Source organism: Mobula birostris, chromosome 22, assembly GCF_030028105.1.
Source record: "Mobula birostris isolate sMobBir1 chromosome 22, sMobBir1.hap1, whole genome shotgun sequence".
In the NCBI taxonomy this organism is placed as follows: domain Eukaryota; kingdom Metazoa; phylum Chordata; class Chondrichthyes; order Myliobatiformes; family Myliobatidae; genus Mobula; species Mobula birostris.
In genome coordinates, this window is record NC_092391.1 from 48,746,072 (window position 1) to 48,763,259 (window position 17,188).

At 41.8% G+C, this 17,188-nt stretch overlaps 1 protein-coding gene across 3 annotated transcripts in view; it reads right to left on the reverse strand.

The window, feature by feature from the left end:
* cacna1ba (calcium channel, voltage-dependent, N type, alpha 1B subunit, a) overlaps positions 1-17,188 on the reverse strand; it is a 927,013-nt gene that overhangs the window by 168,681 nt on the left and 741,144 nt on the right. For all 3 annotated transcript variants that reach the window (XM_072240685.1, XM_072240684.1, XM_072240686.1), the window contains 3 exons: positions 11,435-11,564; positions 8,070-8,129; positions 7,039-7,145 (listed from right to left, as the gene is read on the reverse strand). In XM_072240685.1, the coding sequence (XP_072096786.1) occupies positions 7,039-7,145; positions 8,070-8,129; positions 11,435-11,564 (297 nt within the window). The remainder of the gene's footprint in view (positions 1-7,038; positions 7,146-8,069; positions 8,130-11,434; positions 11,565-17,188) is intronic.

Below are 17,188 nucleotides of genomic sequence, written 5' to 3' on the forward strand. Positions count from 1 at the left end.
ACGAGAGTGGAAAATGAATGAGCGTTTGGCAACGTCTGCCTGTATTTGACCGGTCTCTCTCTCTCTCTTATCACTCCTACCGTCGGGCGGGAGGTGCAGGGGTATTGATCTCACACCACCAGGTTCGGAAACAGTTGTTGCCCTGCAGCCACTGGGCTTCTGGACAGGCTTCACTTGCCTCAGCATTGAACGGACTCCACAGCAATCCACTCACTTTTGGGGTCATGTTCCATATCAGCTGGATTTTTTTTACTATTTCCATGAAATGGCGACTCCTTTGTTTGCATTGTCGGAAACAGCTCTATTCCTATCTTTGATACCTCTTTTTCTCCTGTTCAAGGTTCTTTTGAAGACCCTGACCAGGAGTTACACGCTGATTTCAGTTCTTTGCGGGAATGGGACCCGCTTTCACGGCCTCACGACCGGCCACGTTTTGATACCCTGAGGACATGGTCTGGAAGACTAGCGTGCCTTCAGAGTGCTGGATTTTCGTGGCTCTGAAGAAGGGCTGATTCTAGGCTGGTGCCCCTGACTGAGGCATCGCGAGAGAACACGGAACAGTGGGAGCAGGGGGTTAGCTGCCGTGGGCTGTGTGTCCAGAGACCTGAGCCTTTCTGGGGCCGACTCTCTGGGCGTAGGGCTTGGGAAAAGCGATGCAACAGACTTTTAACATCATAAATCAGCGAGTTGTTTGTTATGTCTCCCCTCTCACTGTGAAATGGAGACATCTCTTTTTCCCTTATTAAAGAGAGAGAGGGCCGTGTGAACGAGTAGTCTTTGGGGTATTGCAAATCTGTGTCTTTATTGATGCTTTGCTGCACGCTTGAGTGCTCGGTGGGGGGTGCCGATGCTTTTTTGCTGGTGGGGTGGGGGTCATTACCCTGCTGCTAATTGTGTGTGGGGGGGGAGCTGGGGGGGGCTCTGGGGTTCTAATGTTTAACTGTCGTTCATTCTTTGGGCCACTCCTGTTTTCGAAGATGGTTGTGAAGAAAAATAATTTCAGGATGTATATTGTATGCATTTCTCTGACATTAAATGTACCTATTGATTTGTCCACTTTTGCAATTTGGATATATGGCACTCTTGTGTGTGGTATTTTTGAGTGAATTCTATTGCATTTCTTTATTTTGTGGTTGCTTGCAAGAAGATGAATCTCAAGGTTGTATATGATGTACATACTTTGATAATAAATTTGAACTTTGAATTTTGAACTTTCAAGTGAGAATGACAAAGATGAAACAATAAGATTGACAGCTAAGTCACAGCTTGCTCCATTAAAGATCAAGGACTGACCATAAAGCCATTGTTAATTCATGTATTGAGAAACTAGTGTGAGATTCATCAACGATTGCTCAACCACTCAACAATTTGCTGCAAAACAGTATGCGCTCAGATGACCCTGAGACTCTTAATGAAACAACTGAAAGATTTCAAGCTTTGAAGGTGATATTGCAAACTGCAACTGCATGAAGAACCCCTGATACGGGTAAATCATTTATCCGGTATATCAATGAGAAGCACATGATGTGTTTCTCATGTTCTTAAATGAAGAAAACGGAGACCGATGGGATCCTTTTGGTTTTAATTCTGCCAAAGATCTGATTCTGTACATTGATGGCGTCTCAACGATTGAGAGAGGAATGTGAATGATTGTTTCTGAAACTGAAATGCTGGCATCAGGAAGCATGGCTCCTGGTACCCCCATACAACAGGCAGAAATAAAAGCTTTGATTGAAGCCTGTAAGTTGGCAGCAGGAAGATCAGCTAATATCTACAGTGATTCTCGACAGAACTTTGGAAACTTCTGGAGACAAGGATGACTTCTTACTGCTGTAGTAACCCCAATCAAGAATGGCCAACTTGTACAAGAACTTAGGGGTGTCATACAACTGCTGTCAGAAGCTGCTGTATTAATACGTCAAAATTATGCCAAAATGACTAGAGTGGAAAGCTGTGAAATGCATTCATGGATGAAATTGCAAAACAGCCAGCAGGGGAAAGAGTAAAAGAAGGACTGAGAGCATATACAGTGAACCCAGCAACTGAAATCATGGAAACAAAACTGAACACTGTATCACAGATGAACATAGCAGACATTCATGAGAAGCAAATTCAATGCTCCAACCAGAAAAAGAGGTTCCGGATGGAGAACAGTGGGAGGTTAAACAGTGATGGAGTATGGAGATATGGCACTAGACTGGTAGTCCCAACTATTTTGTTTTCTTATCTAGCACAGCAAATACACTCCATATGGCATATTGGAGTGCAAAAGATGATCTACAGATTCTCCCAGTGGTAGTGGAATCCAAGGTTCGGGGCACATGTTCAGTAAATGTTTGAAATATGCACGTCGTGCTAGAAAACAAATCCTGGAACATCAGAAAAGCTACCACAATTAGTTCTTTTGTCCCAACTGATCCATTTTTATACCTACAAGTGACTAACATTATTTGGCCAAAGTGTCAAGGATACTCAGATATATTGGTAGTAGTGGACAAGTTTTCAAGATGAGTGGAAGCTATTCCAGCAAGAAAAGCCACTGCCACAGACACAGCAAATGCTCTGATTCCTCAGTGGGATTGTCATGTCACATTGTTTCTGATCAAGGAACACATTTCACTGAGAGTGATTGTCAGGAATTATGCTGACTGACGAATGTTGTCTTTTCATTGTCCACATCATCAGGATAAGTCAAACAAATGAATGGAATCATCAAACAGCAATTGTCTAATTATCATGAGGAAGGTGAACCATGGCCTACAGCTCTTGCCATTGTCATATGTAGCATCAGAGCAACCCCAAACAAGAAAACTAAAATATGTCTATTTGAAGTGGTAACAGGACATCCTATGCTGGGAGCACTCGATCTCAGAGACGCTGATGTACACATTATGGCAGACAGTTGTGTGAAATTAACTCATTGTCATGCTTGCTTCTCAACAGGTTTTTGCTGTTTGGATTGATCCAACAGATGGAAGACACACCCTGGTTCCTAGCGAGTGGGTCCTGATTAAGAAATCGCATAAGGAACCACTGGGAGCTTGATGGGAAGGTCCTTAACAAATGCTGCTAATTACCAACTCGGCAGTGAAAATAGAACGTAAAAGTAAATGGATACACGTCAGCCTCTGCAGGCCAGCTAAAGTGCATACTTTCTAGTTGGTTGCCTCTTATCTATATATTTGAATGGAATTTCTCTTATCTCTGGTATAAAAATAGATGTTCTGTATTTGGTTCAATCTTTATTCTTTTGTCACTCAAATAGTAGACCCCTGTCTCTGTTCTGCTCACTCACTCTTTGTTTTATTAGCTCTTAATAAAACAATGGAAAAGCAACGAGTTTTGTGTTTGTTTCCTGACTTATAAAAGAATCTTGGATCAAAGGCACCAGAATCCAACAAGGATTTGACAATATGGCCAAACTCCAGAGGATTCACCAAAGCACAACACAATAAAACTGCAAACTATTTCTAATGAAGAAATTCGTAAAACTATTGCCAAACGACACAAAACAAGCAATTTATTTATGAGACGCTTGGGATGGTGCTGGAATATTTGCCAAGAGCCTCTGAAAGCATTAAAAAATTGTGTAGGAATACACATGCACAATTGTGGAATTGAATTTTATATATTAAGAAGTCTCAGAGCATTTGACCTCTACATATCCAGAAGCTCCCTTTTGACTCCAGCAGTGTAAAACAGTCATGAATCGAAGCACTTTGGTATTCAAATGATTACTTTCATTTCTGCTTCCTCAGCTCGGTGCAATGATAACCATGCTTTTTTGGTTCTTCAGTATTTCTTCCGTTCTTGCCCAAGCTCAAACAATAGCTGCTGTGGGCATACTGAACTTAGTATTCTCGTTACGCTCACCCATCAGTGCTGTTGGTTATGGTGCTTTGACAATTCCAACTGTGCTGATGACAGATGATGGCTCGAGTCATTCATACAACTAACAGGCCCTTCAGCCCACTGGGTGCATGCTGTTTGTCCATTACCCCCACAGCACTCATCCCATTTACCAAGACTCACTTTGGAGCCTTCTAAGCTTTTAGGATTCAAGTGCTCTCTCAAATACCTCCTCAATGTTACAAGAATATCTGCCTCCACCATTCACTCTGTGTTCCAGATGCCAATGCCCAGAACCTGTGTTTCACTCTGGCAGAGAAAGGTAAAAACAGCCGAGAACGAAGAGGTGATTGTAAGGTGGTTGGTGGAAAATATAGGGTGGATATCAGAGGTACTTTTTACGCAGAGAATGGTGGCTGCCAGGGGTGGTAGTAGAGGCAGATACACGAGGGGCATTTAAGAGACTTTTAGTTAGACACATGGATGATCGAAAATTGGAAGGCTATGTGGCAGGGAAGGGTTGGATTGATCCTAGAGTAGTTAAAAGGTCAGCACAATGTTGTGGGCTGAAGGGCCTGTACTGTGCTGTAACATTCTATGCTAACGACAGCGGACGGAGAGAGGGAATCGGGGAGGTGACAGACCGGTTGCAGAAGGAAAGCTGGGAATACTTACTGGGTTTACTCCTCTACACTCAGTCCTCCGCTGCACAATTTGTTCTCGCGGAGGGCCCTGCTTATGTGGAACAAGTTGCGGAGGAAGCGGTTGGGGGAGGTACAATTACAACATTTAAAAGACACTTGGAGGGATATGTACAGTAGATAGGAAAGGTTTTGAGGGATGTGAGACAGGAGGCACAGAAGAGTTAGGTTGAAGAGGCAGTTTGCATGCAGTGTGACTCTAACACTCTCTGCACGCTGGATAGGCCTCAGAAGGAACTAAAACCTGACACACATTCACCATCAGCAGAGAGAAACTGGAATGGATTAGAATGCTTTTCTTTGACTTAAAAATGGTATCACTGTTGGAAATGTTTTTCTGTGGCCAGGGATGCTCATTCTGGTCTGTTTTGGGGCATTGCACCGTTTGCTTTCCTGGTTCACATCATCCCAAGGTTCCCTTCCCCGTACACATCATCTCAGGGGTTCCTTTCCGGGTACACACCATCCCAGGGTTTCTCTTCCCAGTACACATCATCCCAGGGTTTCTCTTCCCTGTACACATCATCCCAGGGGTTCCCTTCCCGGTACACATCATCCCAGGGTTTCTCTTCCCTGTACACATCATCCCAGGGGTTCCCTTCCCGGTACACATCATCCCAGGGTTTCTCTTCCCTGTACACATCATCCCAGGGGTTCCCTTCCCGGTACACATCATCCCAGGGTTTCTCTTCCCGGTACACATCATCCCAGGGGTTCCCTTCCCGGTACACATCATCCCAGGGGTTCCCTGAAGCTCTGCTCCCTGTCTCGTTCAACCTCAGCTCAATGTGTTTCTACTCCACATCAGCAGTCTCCTTCACTCAGCATCCAGCCTCATCTATTGATTTATTGTTTATGATGACTCCTTTCATCAATGTGGCTCAGATAAAACATGCTTATTATTCAGGAGCATTCCTGTCTTGGCTGAATGAGTGAATCTTGCTCATTTCTGCTCTCCAATCTAAATTGTTCTGTCTGGACCGCTAAAGAGTGGAAGCAATTACCTCTCCCTGTATTCATTTCTCCTACAGCCTACCAGTGCTTGTAGTCTCTCTTTGGCATCATCTACATATGTCATTTCATCCACTGTTGCATGCTTTGAGAGTTAGTGGCGACCTGACTGATTTTATGCCAAGATGTCATAAACCTAAAACACAGTACCCATTTACTTTGCGTTGTTTCAATGACAAGAATAATTTCACACTGAGATGACATACTGTATTTGTTGATAAAATGAAGCAGGGTCCATTGATCTATTGTGAAACAGCAGGTGTTAGAGATTAGATATTCATTTCCAGTCCCTTCACTGCACAGTTTTCTAATTTCATTCTAACCTGAAGATTTGGGTTTACACATCAATAGCTGCATCCAAAAAAGCAATGGATTTACCAGACTGACTACAAGCGAATAAAACATAGTCATAAATTCCAATGGCAAAAGTTAAACAGCTCGTAAGTTTTAACTACAGACAAATATGAAACCTCTACCATGTAATCACTGTGTCATATGCATTCAGTGTTTGTACACAGGAGTTCATAGATGCCTTTGTGTTGCTTCCTGTCCCACCCCAGACTTTGTAACCACCGAGTGGAGCACCAATGGCCACTTTGCTCTGTTTAAATGAAGAATTAAAAAATGCAGGAACAATACTGCGCTGATTTTGAAAAAAACTTCTCCAGTCTGCTCCAAACTGAGGTGAAAATTTACCAAAAATGCTTAATTCAATGTTGGGCTGGGGTGACTTCAATCAGGAGGGGACGGAAGAGACGTTGCTCTGTTGTCTCTAGATCAGAGAAAGCGAAGAGGAGATTTAATAGAAGTACCAATGTTAAGTTTTGATAGTGCGATGGGAAAGATTGTTCACCTGGTGGAGGTTGGGGGAGGGGGTGGACGAGCAAACGCAGATCAATGATTTCTTTGGTATTGCAAGAAAATCTGTAGCGATTTTATACAAAAACCATTTAATGCAGTAGGTTGTGCTCGGGAAGGCATGTCCTCAAAACAGACTGAGTAACATTTCACAAGGTAACTAAATGATTACCAGAAAAAAAAGCAGGGATATAGGTAAGAGAGGTGGAGTGGGACCCATTGGCCACTTCCTGGCAATCTCAGAGAGGGAGTAATCATCTAGTCCCAGTGAATGTCACCTGGATTCCAGTACAGGATGGGCACACAACATCGTCTGTGCATGGAGTCTGACTTAACCTGCCTTCCTTCATCCCAGCTGTGAACTGCCACCAAAATGTGATAATTACATCTCCTTCCACTTCAGCTAAACTAGTTCCACCAAGATGAATATTTTTATGAGGTCATTGCACACTTCATGAAAAAATAAAACATTTTGAAGCTTGACCTATGCAGATTACACCTGAATGATGCCTCCAAGTCTGTTTAACGTAAGTAACATAAAGGATATTTATAATAAACCTGCAGGTCACAGGGGTACAGCACAGACAAGTGAATGCTAAAATGTCCAGATGTTACTCACGTGAAGGCAAAGGCAACCAAAGCTCCACTGACAACGATGAAATCCAGAATGTTCCACAGATCTCGAAAGTAAGAGCCAGGATGAAGAATCAGACCTAAATTAATCATCTTGTGAAAGGAAGTGAGGCAAAGAAAAATTCATTTGTAAGTATGAACACATTGTTTCTTTGCTTGGTTGTGATTTCTTTCTCATCATAGACTCTTGTACAAAGCTTCTGTGGATATTAAAGACCACAGAATGGCAATTTGATTGCACAGCAAATAAATCAAGTATTGTCTCATCACTGGATCCTGAAAGCTCAGTGACACTGAGATTTCAACCTGCCTATGATTTGATTGTCTCCATTTTAATTGTGGCTTGCAGAGAGTCAGGAAACTAGGCACCTTTAACTATGCTGAAAGGGAGCTGAATCTTCTGTGAAGTGGAAGTTCAGTTTGATGACAAACACTGGGTAGAGTTCTTGAGTTGGAAATAAGTGTTCAGGAGGAGGGTATTCAGTGTCTTTGTTACTAGGTGACCTTCAAGAGAATCTGTGGGCCTACAGTACAATTCTGTAAAATGAAAACAGAAGGTCTCTCAAGACTGCAAAGGTAGTTCTTACATGCAATCACCAATCATCTTTGAACAAATTCCAGTTTCCTCAGCAGTTTAAAATTCCCAGAAGTATGGGAACTGAAGCACACAACAAGGAAGTTCTGAAGGGCTGTTTACAAAGTGAAAGAATGAGTAACTGTAGTTTGAGGAATTAACAGCACACAATTATAAATCAATCTTTTGAAATTCGTGCTTTTTAACAAAAATAATCAAATTTAGTTTAATTTAATTTACTTGTTCCAGATGCACAAGTTAACGACAATGTTCATTAGATGCAAGCATCCAGAACTCTAAACTCAATTTGATTCTTGGATCCCTATAGTAACCACAAAATATATCTATCACAATGTTTTCTCTCAGCGAGTACAAACATGATTAAACACAAGGGTTTTTCCTTTTAAAAAATAGTCATGCATTGAATTTATGAGAATGTTTACCTTAATCACCATTTCGAAGGTAAAGACCCCAGTGAACACATAGTCCAAGTACTTCAGAACCTAAACAATAAAGATTTTTAAATTTTACTCTGAGTGTGCATGGACAGCTTCACAGCACTGCATTAGTAATTTAAGTAGAGTGTTTGTGGAAGTCAGGAAAAATGCATGGGGGATTGCCAGCTAGTTCTGGGACAGAGGAAAACAGGAAAAAGTAATCAATAGTTGAACAGTAAGGCTGAGCACTCTGGGGAAACCTTCAGGAAAGAGAAGAAAGCATGGAGACACCTACCAAATTAACGAATTCCTTGAACGTTAACCTAGTTACCCTAATTACAGGCATTATAATAATTTGTCACATTGCGATAGAACTAATTTTACACGCCAAATGTACTTGTATTGTTGTATTGCCCAGCCAGTTAACACTGCTCGAGGGAATCAGACATGGGGGTATCAGTTGCCTATTTTCAATTCTTGAATTTTACCTTCACTCATTAAAAATTACTAATGGGATGTCTGTAAAAGCAATGGCCTATTTCATCATAAATGATACACAATATGTGAGGTCCATTCTTTATACCATTGCACAATTTTACTGATTTAAACCTCCGTGGCAAGTTATAAAATATTAAAGATTAGGCAGAGTTCTCTGTACCTCAGCTGCAATCATCCCCAGCTAATTACAGCATTGGAAAAATTAACGTTTTTTAAATCACTCACTCACCAAGCTGTGAGTGACATTTCATCATGTTTCACAGAGCACTTGGTAATCAAATGCCCATATTCACCTCTGGAATATTCAGTTGCTTTCTTAATCATTGACTCAAGTGGATTTTAAAAGAGTTAATTATCAAAGTTCATCATAATAAATTAATTCCACATATTTATTATGTAGGTTAATAAATATCTCTGCCTCAGACTGCAGTTCACTAATATTTTTATTTGAAATGATTTATTAGCATTTTCCTATTTTGATCAGTCATAGAATGATATGAGTGTTTAACCATGAGACATACTAAAGGAAAAATGTTCATTTTCCATTGAACTGTTGGCCATGAAGGAATTAAAATATGGAAGGAAACATCAAACTAGAATATGTCAAGGTCAGTGGAAGTCAACAAACCAATTATCTTTGTTCTTGCCATGTGCTTGAAGGAATGGAGGCTGCCATTTTGTGAAGCTGCTTTATAACCCCCATTTTGTGAACTGTTTGATGAATTGATTCTTGCTCCGGGATGACGTAATCAGAGGAACTGAACGTGCACACAATGAGTTTCTGCCATAGATCTGTTAGACATGAGATCATTCTCAGATCTGCTGTTTATTGTGTACAATGGCAGATTTGGAGAAGTAATCTTGTTATCTTGGCCAAATGTCTGTGTAACACTGATTTGAACCAGAGTCGAATAGGACAAAAGGAGTCACCTAAGGCAGGGGTTTCTGTAGCCCTTGGACTACATCAAATAGGAGCATGACACAGGTCAGTTTGATGACCTCAAGCCAAAAAGATTGAAGTGCAACATTTGTACTAATGAGGAAAGAGTATAAGAATTAAGGGCTTCAAATGCAAAGGGGTGAGAACTCTGGAGACTAACCATCATAAGGAAGAACCCCTATGCTAGGGGCTGGGAGAAGAATGATCAATCATCTTGCCAATGGGAGATCTCTGTTTCGGTGTTATAAATCGGAAAAGTGGTCTGAGTGAATATTGGTACAAAGGACGACAGTAGAACTCATGTTTTAAGTTGTTGGGTTGGGGTCAACAAAGTTACGTTGTTGTTTGTGCAGAGACAATGAAGTGCGATCTTTGATTAATTAAGAGTTGTGTAGTGAATTGCTTAACCTAGATCTGCTGATGAATAGTCAACAGAACATTGCTACTAGCTTTTAATAAAAATTGCTTCATTACCTACAATAACTAGAGCACATTTTAAAATCTTAAACGATGCATTGGTTAGAACTGGAAATAGAACCATGAGAACATCTGAATTTGCATTTTGGCTGCAGTCAGCAATGAAGTATGCTGAGATTTCTGAAGCTAGCTTAATGTTTTGGCTTCTCACCTGTTTTGTATAAGTCTTCCAACAGGCTTGTATTTAATGCCATAATTAAACACAATTTTACCTTTGTTCTTCGTGTATTCTAAAAGATATGTATTTATTCACTTTATTAATAGAACTAAAAATAGATTTATTAATGACTTTACAAGAACATAGAGTCCATCATTTGTAAAATGAGCCAGAATTTAAATAACAGAAAATGTAGTAAAGGACTGGTATCTTCTGGTTAGCACCATGGTTTAAAAGGCATTAAGTATAATTAAAAACAGGATTACCTTGAAGAGGCTTGTTGATTGGTAACAAACAACAGAAACTTATCATGTTTGTTACTACTGATGGGAGAGTCTGGGCTGTTCTGTGGGCAGGGTACTTGTGTGTACGGGCTATGCCGTAGCCTATGCAAGTGGCCTACGCCGTTGTGAGCATTCATACTTGTACATTGGTGTGTCTGCGTCGCTCTGCAACTCACCGCCAAAATGCTAGTTGGCGGTGGGGTTTCTATGCCACTGTGTTGAGTTTCTTCCTGTACTTCAAACAATGCCTATTGAAACTGAGCGCATCATGTTGGAGTTGGAGCTAATAAATGTTGAACAAGAGTTTCTTCTCTCTCAGTTCTGAAATGGCGGAGAAGAAGAAGCAACTGGAAATGCATGGGAGGAAATGCGATGCTACCAAGCGGACCAATCACAGTTGCGGTCTGTGTCGCCGCGACGTGTAGTTACATTTTGGGAGCGGTGCACATTAGGCTACGGTGTAGGGTTTGGCATAGAGTACAGTGTAGGGTACACGGCTACGCCGTACCTATGGCGTACATTTGACGCAGAAGTATAAATTGGGCTTAACTACTAACACAATGAATTTACACTTTATGCGACTCAGCAACAAATTCCATGATTGTTTAACTGGCTGGGCTAAATCCTAGCCAACTGGACCTTACTGTAACTGGATGCACCAGTGTAACAGTATTACCAAGGCAGACAGAGCAAAGCCCTTCTTGACCATGTGCAGTAATTGTTATACTTCATGAGAAATTGAACTGCATTCTTGGTTTCACTGTGTTCATTAATTCAAATCCACATGTCATTCCAGTAGACGTCAAAGCTTATTCAAAACTATACAGGAAAATAGCTGTTCCATATTTGTGATTTTGAAACTGGCTGCTTGTTGTGTCATTTACTGGTCTATCGATCTGATGTTCCAGTTCCATTTGGTTAAGGTACAGTTTAACAGCATTTGCAGCTGAGTTAGTTCTTTGAGGAGCCTGTAATGCTGAGTGACAGTGGCTGAGTAGCAGTTCCACAAACTTACGTTGTTTCTGGGTGAGTCAGCCTGTACAGGATCCTCTGCTGCCAAGGCAATGCTGCTCATTGCTATCACCAGGAGGATGCACATCTCAAAATATCGTAGGTTGACAATGTAATGGCACGCTCTGCGAATACTAAACAGAGAGGTAAATGTACTTGCACATCCGAATCAAACACGGATATCAAAGGATAAAACCATACATATTCTGATATTCCTTCGAAATGCATCACGATGATAAGCTATCTCCTTTCATTCTGTATCATTCAGCATTTTTTTCTTTCCTCCCAAACCCTCATGCTAATTTGACCTTGAAGTGATCACATCCTGTTGCATGCTAACCAATCAGCTTTTCAGGTGTATATCCCACTTGTTAATTGCAAGTACAGAGGAAAAACTACAAAACTTAATTGATATAATTGTTGAAGAAAGTACAAAAATGGGTCTATCAATTGCAAAAAGACAGAATGTATGGTGATATCCAAAAAGAAGGAGAATCCTATCTGCCAGGCTGAGAATAAATGGGGAAGACATAAAACAAGTACAGAACTTTCGCTACTTAGGAAGCTGGGTGACATCAGATGGCAGGTGCGACATGGACATCAAAAGAAGAATAGGGATGGCAAAAGACACTTTTACGAGAATGAAGAGTATACCTACTAACACTAAAGTAGGCATGACAACCCGCCTCAGAGTACTGAAATGTTATGTTTATCCAGTTGTGTTATATGGATCAGAATGTTGGACAATATCTAGTAACATGAGGAAATGAACTGAAGCAGCAGAGATGTGGTTTTTGAGGAGATGCAAAGAATATCATAAACGAAACAAATATCTAACGAGGATGTAATGAACAGAGCAAGCACAAAAAGAGAAATAATGTATGAGATCATGAAAAGGCAACGCAACTTCATTGGACATGTGATTAAGAAAGAGGAGTTAGAATGCACGGTAATTAGGGGAAAGATTGAAGGGAAGGAAGCAAGAGGAAGGCAAAGACAAATGATGATGGAGACAGCAGCCAGAGAACTGGAAATGAATACCAATGAATTGATCCACTTGACCCAAAACAGGAGCCTGTGGGCCATGGCAGTCAAAGCTCAAACTGGGAATGGCACCTAATGATGATGATGATTCCATTTGGGGATGTTTTGACTTTTAAAGTGGGGGAGATAAGCAACCGTGTACAAGATGCTACAGTGACCCATTGAAGCCATAGCTTGTACCCGTTAACCCAGGTTAAATATTGAGCAGATTTTGCTCTCTGTAGGAATGTTTCTAAGCCCCATAGGAAAGGGTTATGTCCCTTCCCTGCTGAATCCCCCGGCTGAATCAGGGTCACGTACTGCGTCAACACTTCTTCTCAATGATGCCTTTATACTCCACCATAATATCATTTTTCTAAAGTTTTGGAAACTGTAATATCACGAGTCACCATTTTCCAAAGAACCCACTTTGGGTCATCATTACCTTGGCCAACCCCACTGTAGTGAACAGGTGATCATAGAATCCAAGCAACAGTGTTCAGCACCAGGAATGTCGAGAACAAGAGTCGAGGGAAACAGGCCACGTGAGCCTATTCCACCATTTCATAAGACCACCGATGTTCTGATGTTGGCCTTGCCTCCACTTGCTTGCCTGATTTCCACAAATCTTGATTCTTCTCTAATCCTGAGAGGTCTGAGGAAAATCCTCTGTCATTCCAGTGATTCACGGTCACCCCCACCATGTTAAGCGCATTAATCCTCCACTGCAGGGTGTATTTTGGTCATTGGATAACCACTTAATCATTGTTCTCAGAGTTACTGAGCACCTTAAGGCAGAAAGCATGGGCTGTAGGTGCTGGGGCCTTGCCTGGGTTGAATTCCTCTGGTTTCTCAACTACTAAACTCAGATCTGCCTTGTGCTGTTGAAAGGTTCCTGATGGTTGTATCATGAGTTTGTAATGTGCAGGAACATAAGGAGCTGCAGAGAGAAGGAGAGAAGCTGACTCCTTCCAATATATCACAGGCAAATCCTTCCTCATGGCTAGTTGTACCCACAGAAGATGCTGCCTCAAGAAAGCAACTTCCATCATCAAAGATCCCCACCAGCTAGGCCACGCTATCTCCTCACAGCTACCTGAAGCCTGAAGTCCCTTAACACCAGGTTCAAGAACAGATGCTTCCCTTAAACCATTCGGTTCTTGAACAAACCTAATCACTGGAGCTTAGCAACACTATGACCACTTTGCACTAAAATGGACTTTGTGCTTTTTCATGTTCTTATTGCGTTCTTTCCTGTAAAATTTGTGCATAATTTAATTTATGATGCTACAAGCCTATGATGCTGCTGCAAGTAAGTTTTCCCACTGCAATTATGTAAATGTCAGTAACCTTGATTTTTGAACTATGCCCTTTCCAGAACACATTATCAGCTGCTTTCTGTGGGCTCACCTACCTAAGTCGTCCATGGCTGTGAACCATTCTTTGTCATATCACAGCATGCGGCTTTTGGTAACTCATTGTCACCTCCGCAATGATTTCCATGAAGTGCTGCTGGTTGGATATAAATAGTGCAGACTGGTCCTGGTCACTTGTGACATTAGGATAAAACCATTTGTGAGACACCAGATCACTGGAAGTGGCAGGGATCATGAATATGATGTGGAAACTGCACCAGGCTGAATGGGCACAGGCTGGTGGAACATCAGCTCACCTCCAGGGTGATTATCTAACTTCACACCCACCCTAACTTGCTGTATCAGCAGTACAGGGATGCAGCTAGTAGTGCCACTGGCTAACAAATCTGCAAATCCTGGTTCAATCCAGATTTCTATGTGGGTTTTACATGTTCTCCCTATGGCAACCTCGTCCTTCCAGCAATCCAAAGAAACGTGCGTTAGTGGGCGAATTAGCCACTGTAAACTGCCCTTCAGTCGAGGTGCACGGGAGGATCTGGGGAGAGCTGATGGGAACGTGGGGGGTATAGGTCACAAGGAGGCGAACCCTCCCCAGCCTCTCAACAAGAAATTGGGGATTTTGTTAGTAGCCGGTACAGAGGCCCAGCATTTGTTTGGTTGAAGGACATTGTGGCCTGAAGTTCAGTAGTTAGTCAGGATGTTCCGACCATTTCTGGATCTTGTTCTCACTTTGTATAGCCCAGCACGAAGTGTTCAACAGAAATAATTTTATTTATACCGCCAAACAGATGTTTTCCTTCAAGGGATTAATCTGCTAATTAGACAGATTTTATATTGTCACTTCAAACTCTGGAAAGTACATCCATGTCCACCCACTGAAGTTAACCAGTTCTGCAATCTGAGAAAGAAATGACTGGACGTGATAAGGACGGAACTCATAATCTGAACAAGCCTGGTTCAAATCTCACCATAGCAATGTGTGTACTTGGGCGATTTAGGAACAAAACCCAGGAATAAAAATCTGGCAATGTTAAAAATGACTCAGGAAGGAAACAAATTGTCCTTTAAACTGGTCTGATTTACACAGGACGCCAGACCATTGGCAATGCTGACTCCTTACCAAGCAAGCCCCTCAAAACCACAGTTCACCGTCACTTCCCCGGGGTAACTAGGAATGGGCAATAAATATCAGCCTTGCAGTAAAGTGAATTAAAAATAAAAGAAAGCTGCTTGGAACCTGATAGCATCAAACACCGTGAATTAGAATGGGGCTGTGAACTTTATGTGGGACAAAGTTTACAGAAAAGGCAAGACTTTGTAACTGTGGTACATCAGTAAAAAGGGAGCTTGGAAACTTCATGGATCAAAGTTGCTGGTGAACGCAGCAGGCCAGGCAGCATCTCTAGGAAGAGGTACAGTCGACGTTTCAGGCCGAGACCCTTCGTCAGGACTAACTGAAGAAAGAGCTAGTAAGAGATTTAAAAGTGGGAGGGGGAGGGGGAGATCCAAAATGATAGGGGAAAACAGGAGGGGGAGGGGTGGAACCAAGAGCTGGACAGGTGATAGGCAAAAGGGGTATGAGAGGATCATGGGACAGAAGGCCCAGGGAGAACGAAAAGGGGGAGGGGAGGAAAAGCCCAGAGGATGGGCAAGGGGTATAGTGAGAGGGACAGAGGGAGAAGAAGGAGAGGGAGAGAAAGAATGTGTGTATAAAAATAACGGATGGGTTACGAGGGGGAGGTGGGGCATTAGCGGAAGTTAGAGAAGTCAATCATGACTTCTCTAACTTCGGCTAATGCCCCACCTCCCCCTCATAACCCATCCGTTATTTTTATACACACATTCTTTCTCTCTCTCTCCTTTGATGTGTGCTGCTTGAATTTCCAGCATCTGCAGAATTCCTTGTGTTTGCGTTGGAAACTTGATGTTGAGATTTTGCCAGGTTCTTAAACTGCTCAAAACACTTAATAACTGCAGTAAATGGAGGCATTTTTTTCATCAGCCGTTCAATCCAGACTCACGTTGGTACTCAATTAAACTCTCAAAGAATCCAAAGTGGGGGGGGGGGGTAAATTTGACTTTAATTGTTGGTGCTGAATGGCTGCAAGCTGATGGTCTCATATTTGGCCCACCTATTTGGTTCAATAACACCAAGGGAGCTGAATGCACAAAGGACAGCTCCTCAGTGGCAAGACACCAGCATGAGTTTAGTGCAGGTGAACGGAGTTGAATTACGCTCAGTGACATTCTGTGTCCTCTGAAAGATTCTGAAGAATAACATTTGTACAGTTCTGAAAAAAAACCAACATATTCAATTCATAAGGAGCAGCGTTTTGCCTAAATTACCAGAATAACACTGGACCACAAAACACTGCTGTGTTCACTATTACCATAATGTTATAACCATAAACCTCCCTGTCACTGAATCATACATCAGAACGCTGAAACAAATTCCCAAGTAAGGCCATCCTAATGAAGCCATGAATTTCAAATCAATTCTGCTAGGATAAGTGGTACGTCAAATTATAATGGAAACCAGCCACCGAGTGTTACTATTTATATGCTTATCAGTGTGAAGGACAGGCAGATGAGAGGGCAAATTTGCTGCCTGTAGGATGAGTTAAAGTGTAACAGGGGGCCAAAATCAAAAAAAGGTGATGAAAACAGGACTGAAGATCTTATGTTTGAATGCACGCAGCATAGGGTAGATGATCTTGTGGCACAGTTACAGATTGGTAGGTGTGACTTTGTGGGCATCTCAGAGTCATGGCTGAAAGAAGATCATATTTGGGAGCTTATCATTCAAGGATACATGTTGTATCAAAAAGACATGCAAGTGGGCAGAGGGGTGACTCCCTTCATAGAAAATGAAATCAAATCTTTTGGAAAGAGATGACATAGGATTGGAAGAAATAGAATCCTTGTGGATAGAGTAAAGAAACTGCAAGGGTACAAATCACAATAGCAGGTAGAAAAGGCATGTTAAAAGGGCAATGGTGTGATAATCATGGAGGATTTTAATATGCAGGTAGATTGGAAAGAATTCCATTGGTGCTGGATCCCAAAAGAGGGAATTTGCAGATTGCCTACAAGTTGGTATTTTGAGCAGCTTGTGGTTGAGCCCGCTAGGGGAAAGGCAATTCCAGATTCAATGTTATGTTACAAACCTATATACCCTGTTATGTACTGTAAATTAGGAAGCTTAAGGTGAAGGAACTCTTAGGAGGCAGTGATCATAAAATGATAGAATTCGCACTGCAGTTTGAGAAGGAGAGGCTAAAGTCTGATGTATCAGTATTACAGTGGAGTAAGGGGGACTACAGAAGCATGAGAGAGGAGCTGGCCAATTTTGGTTGGAA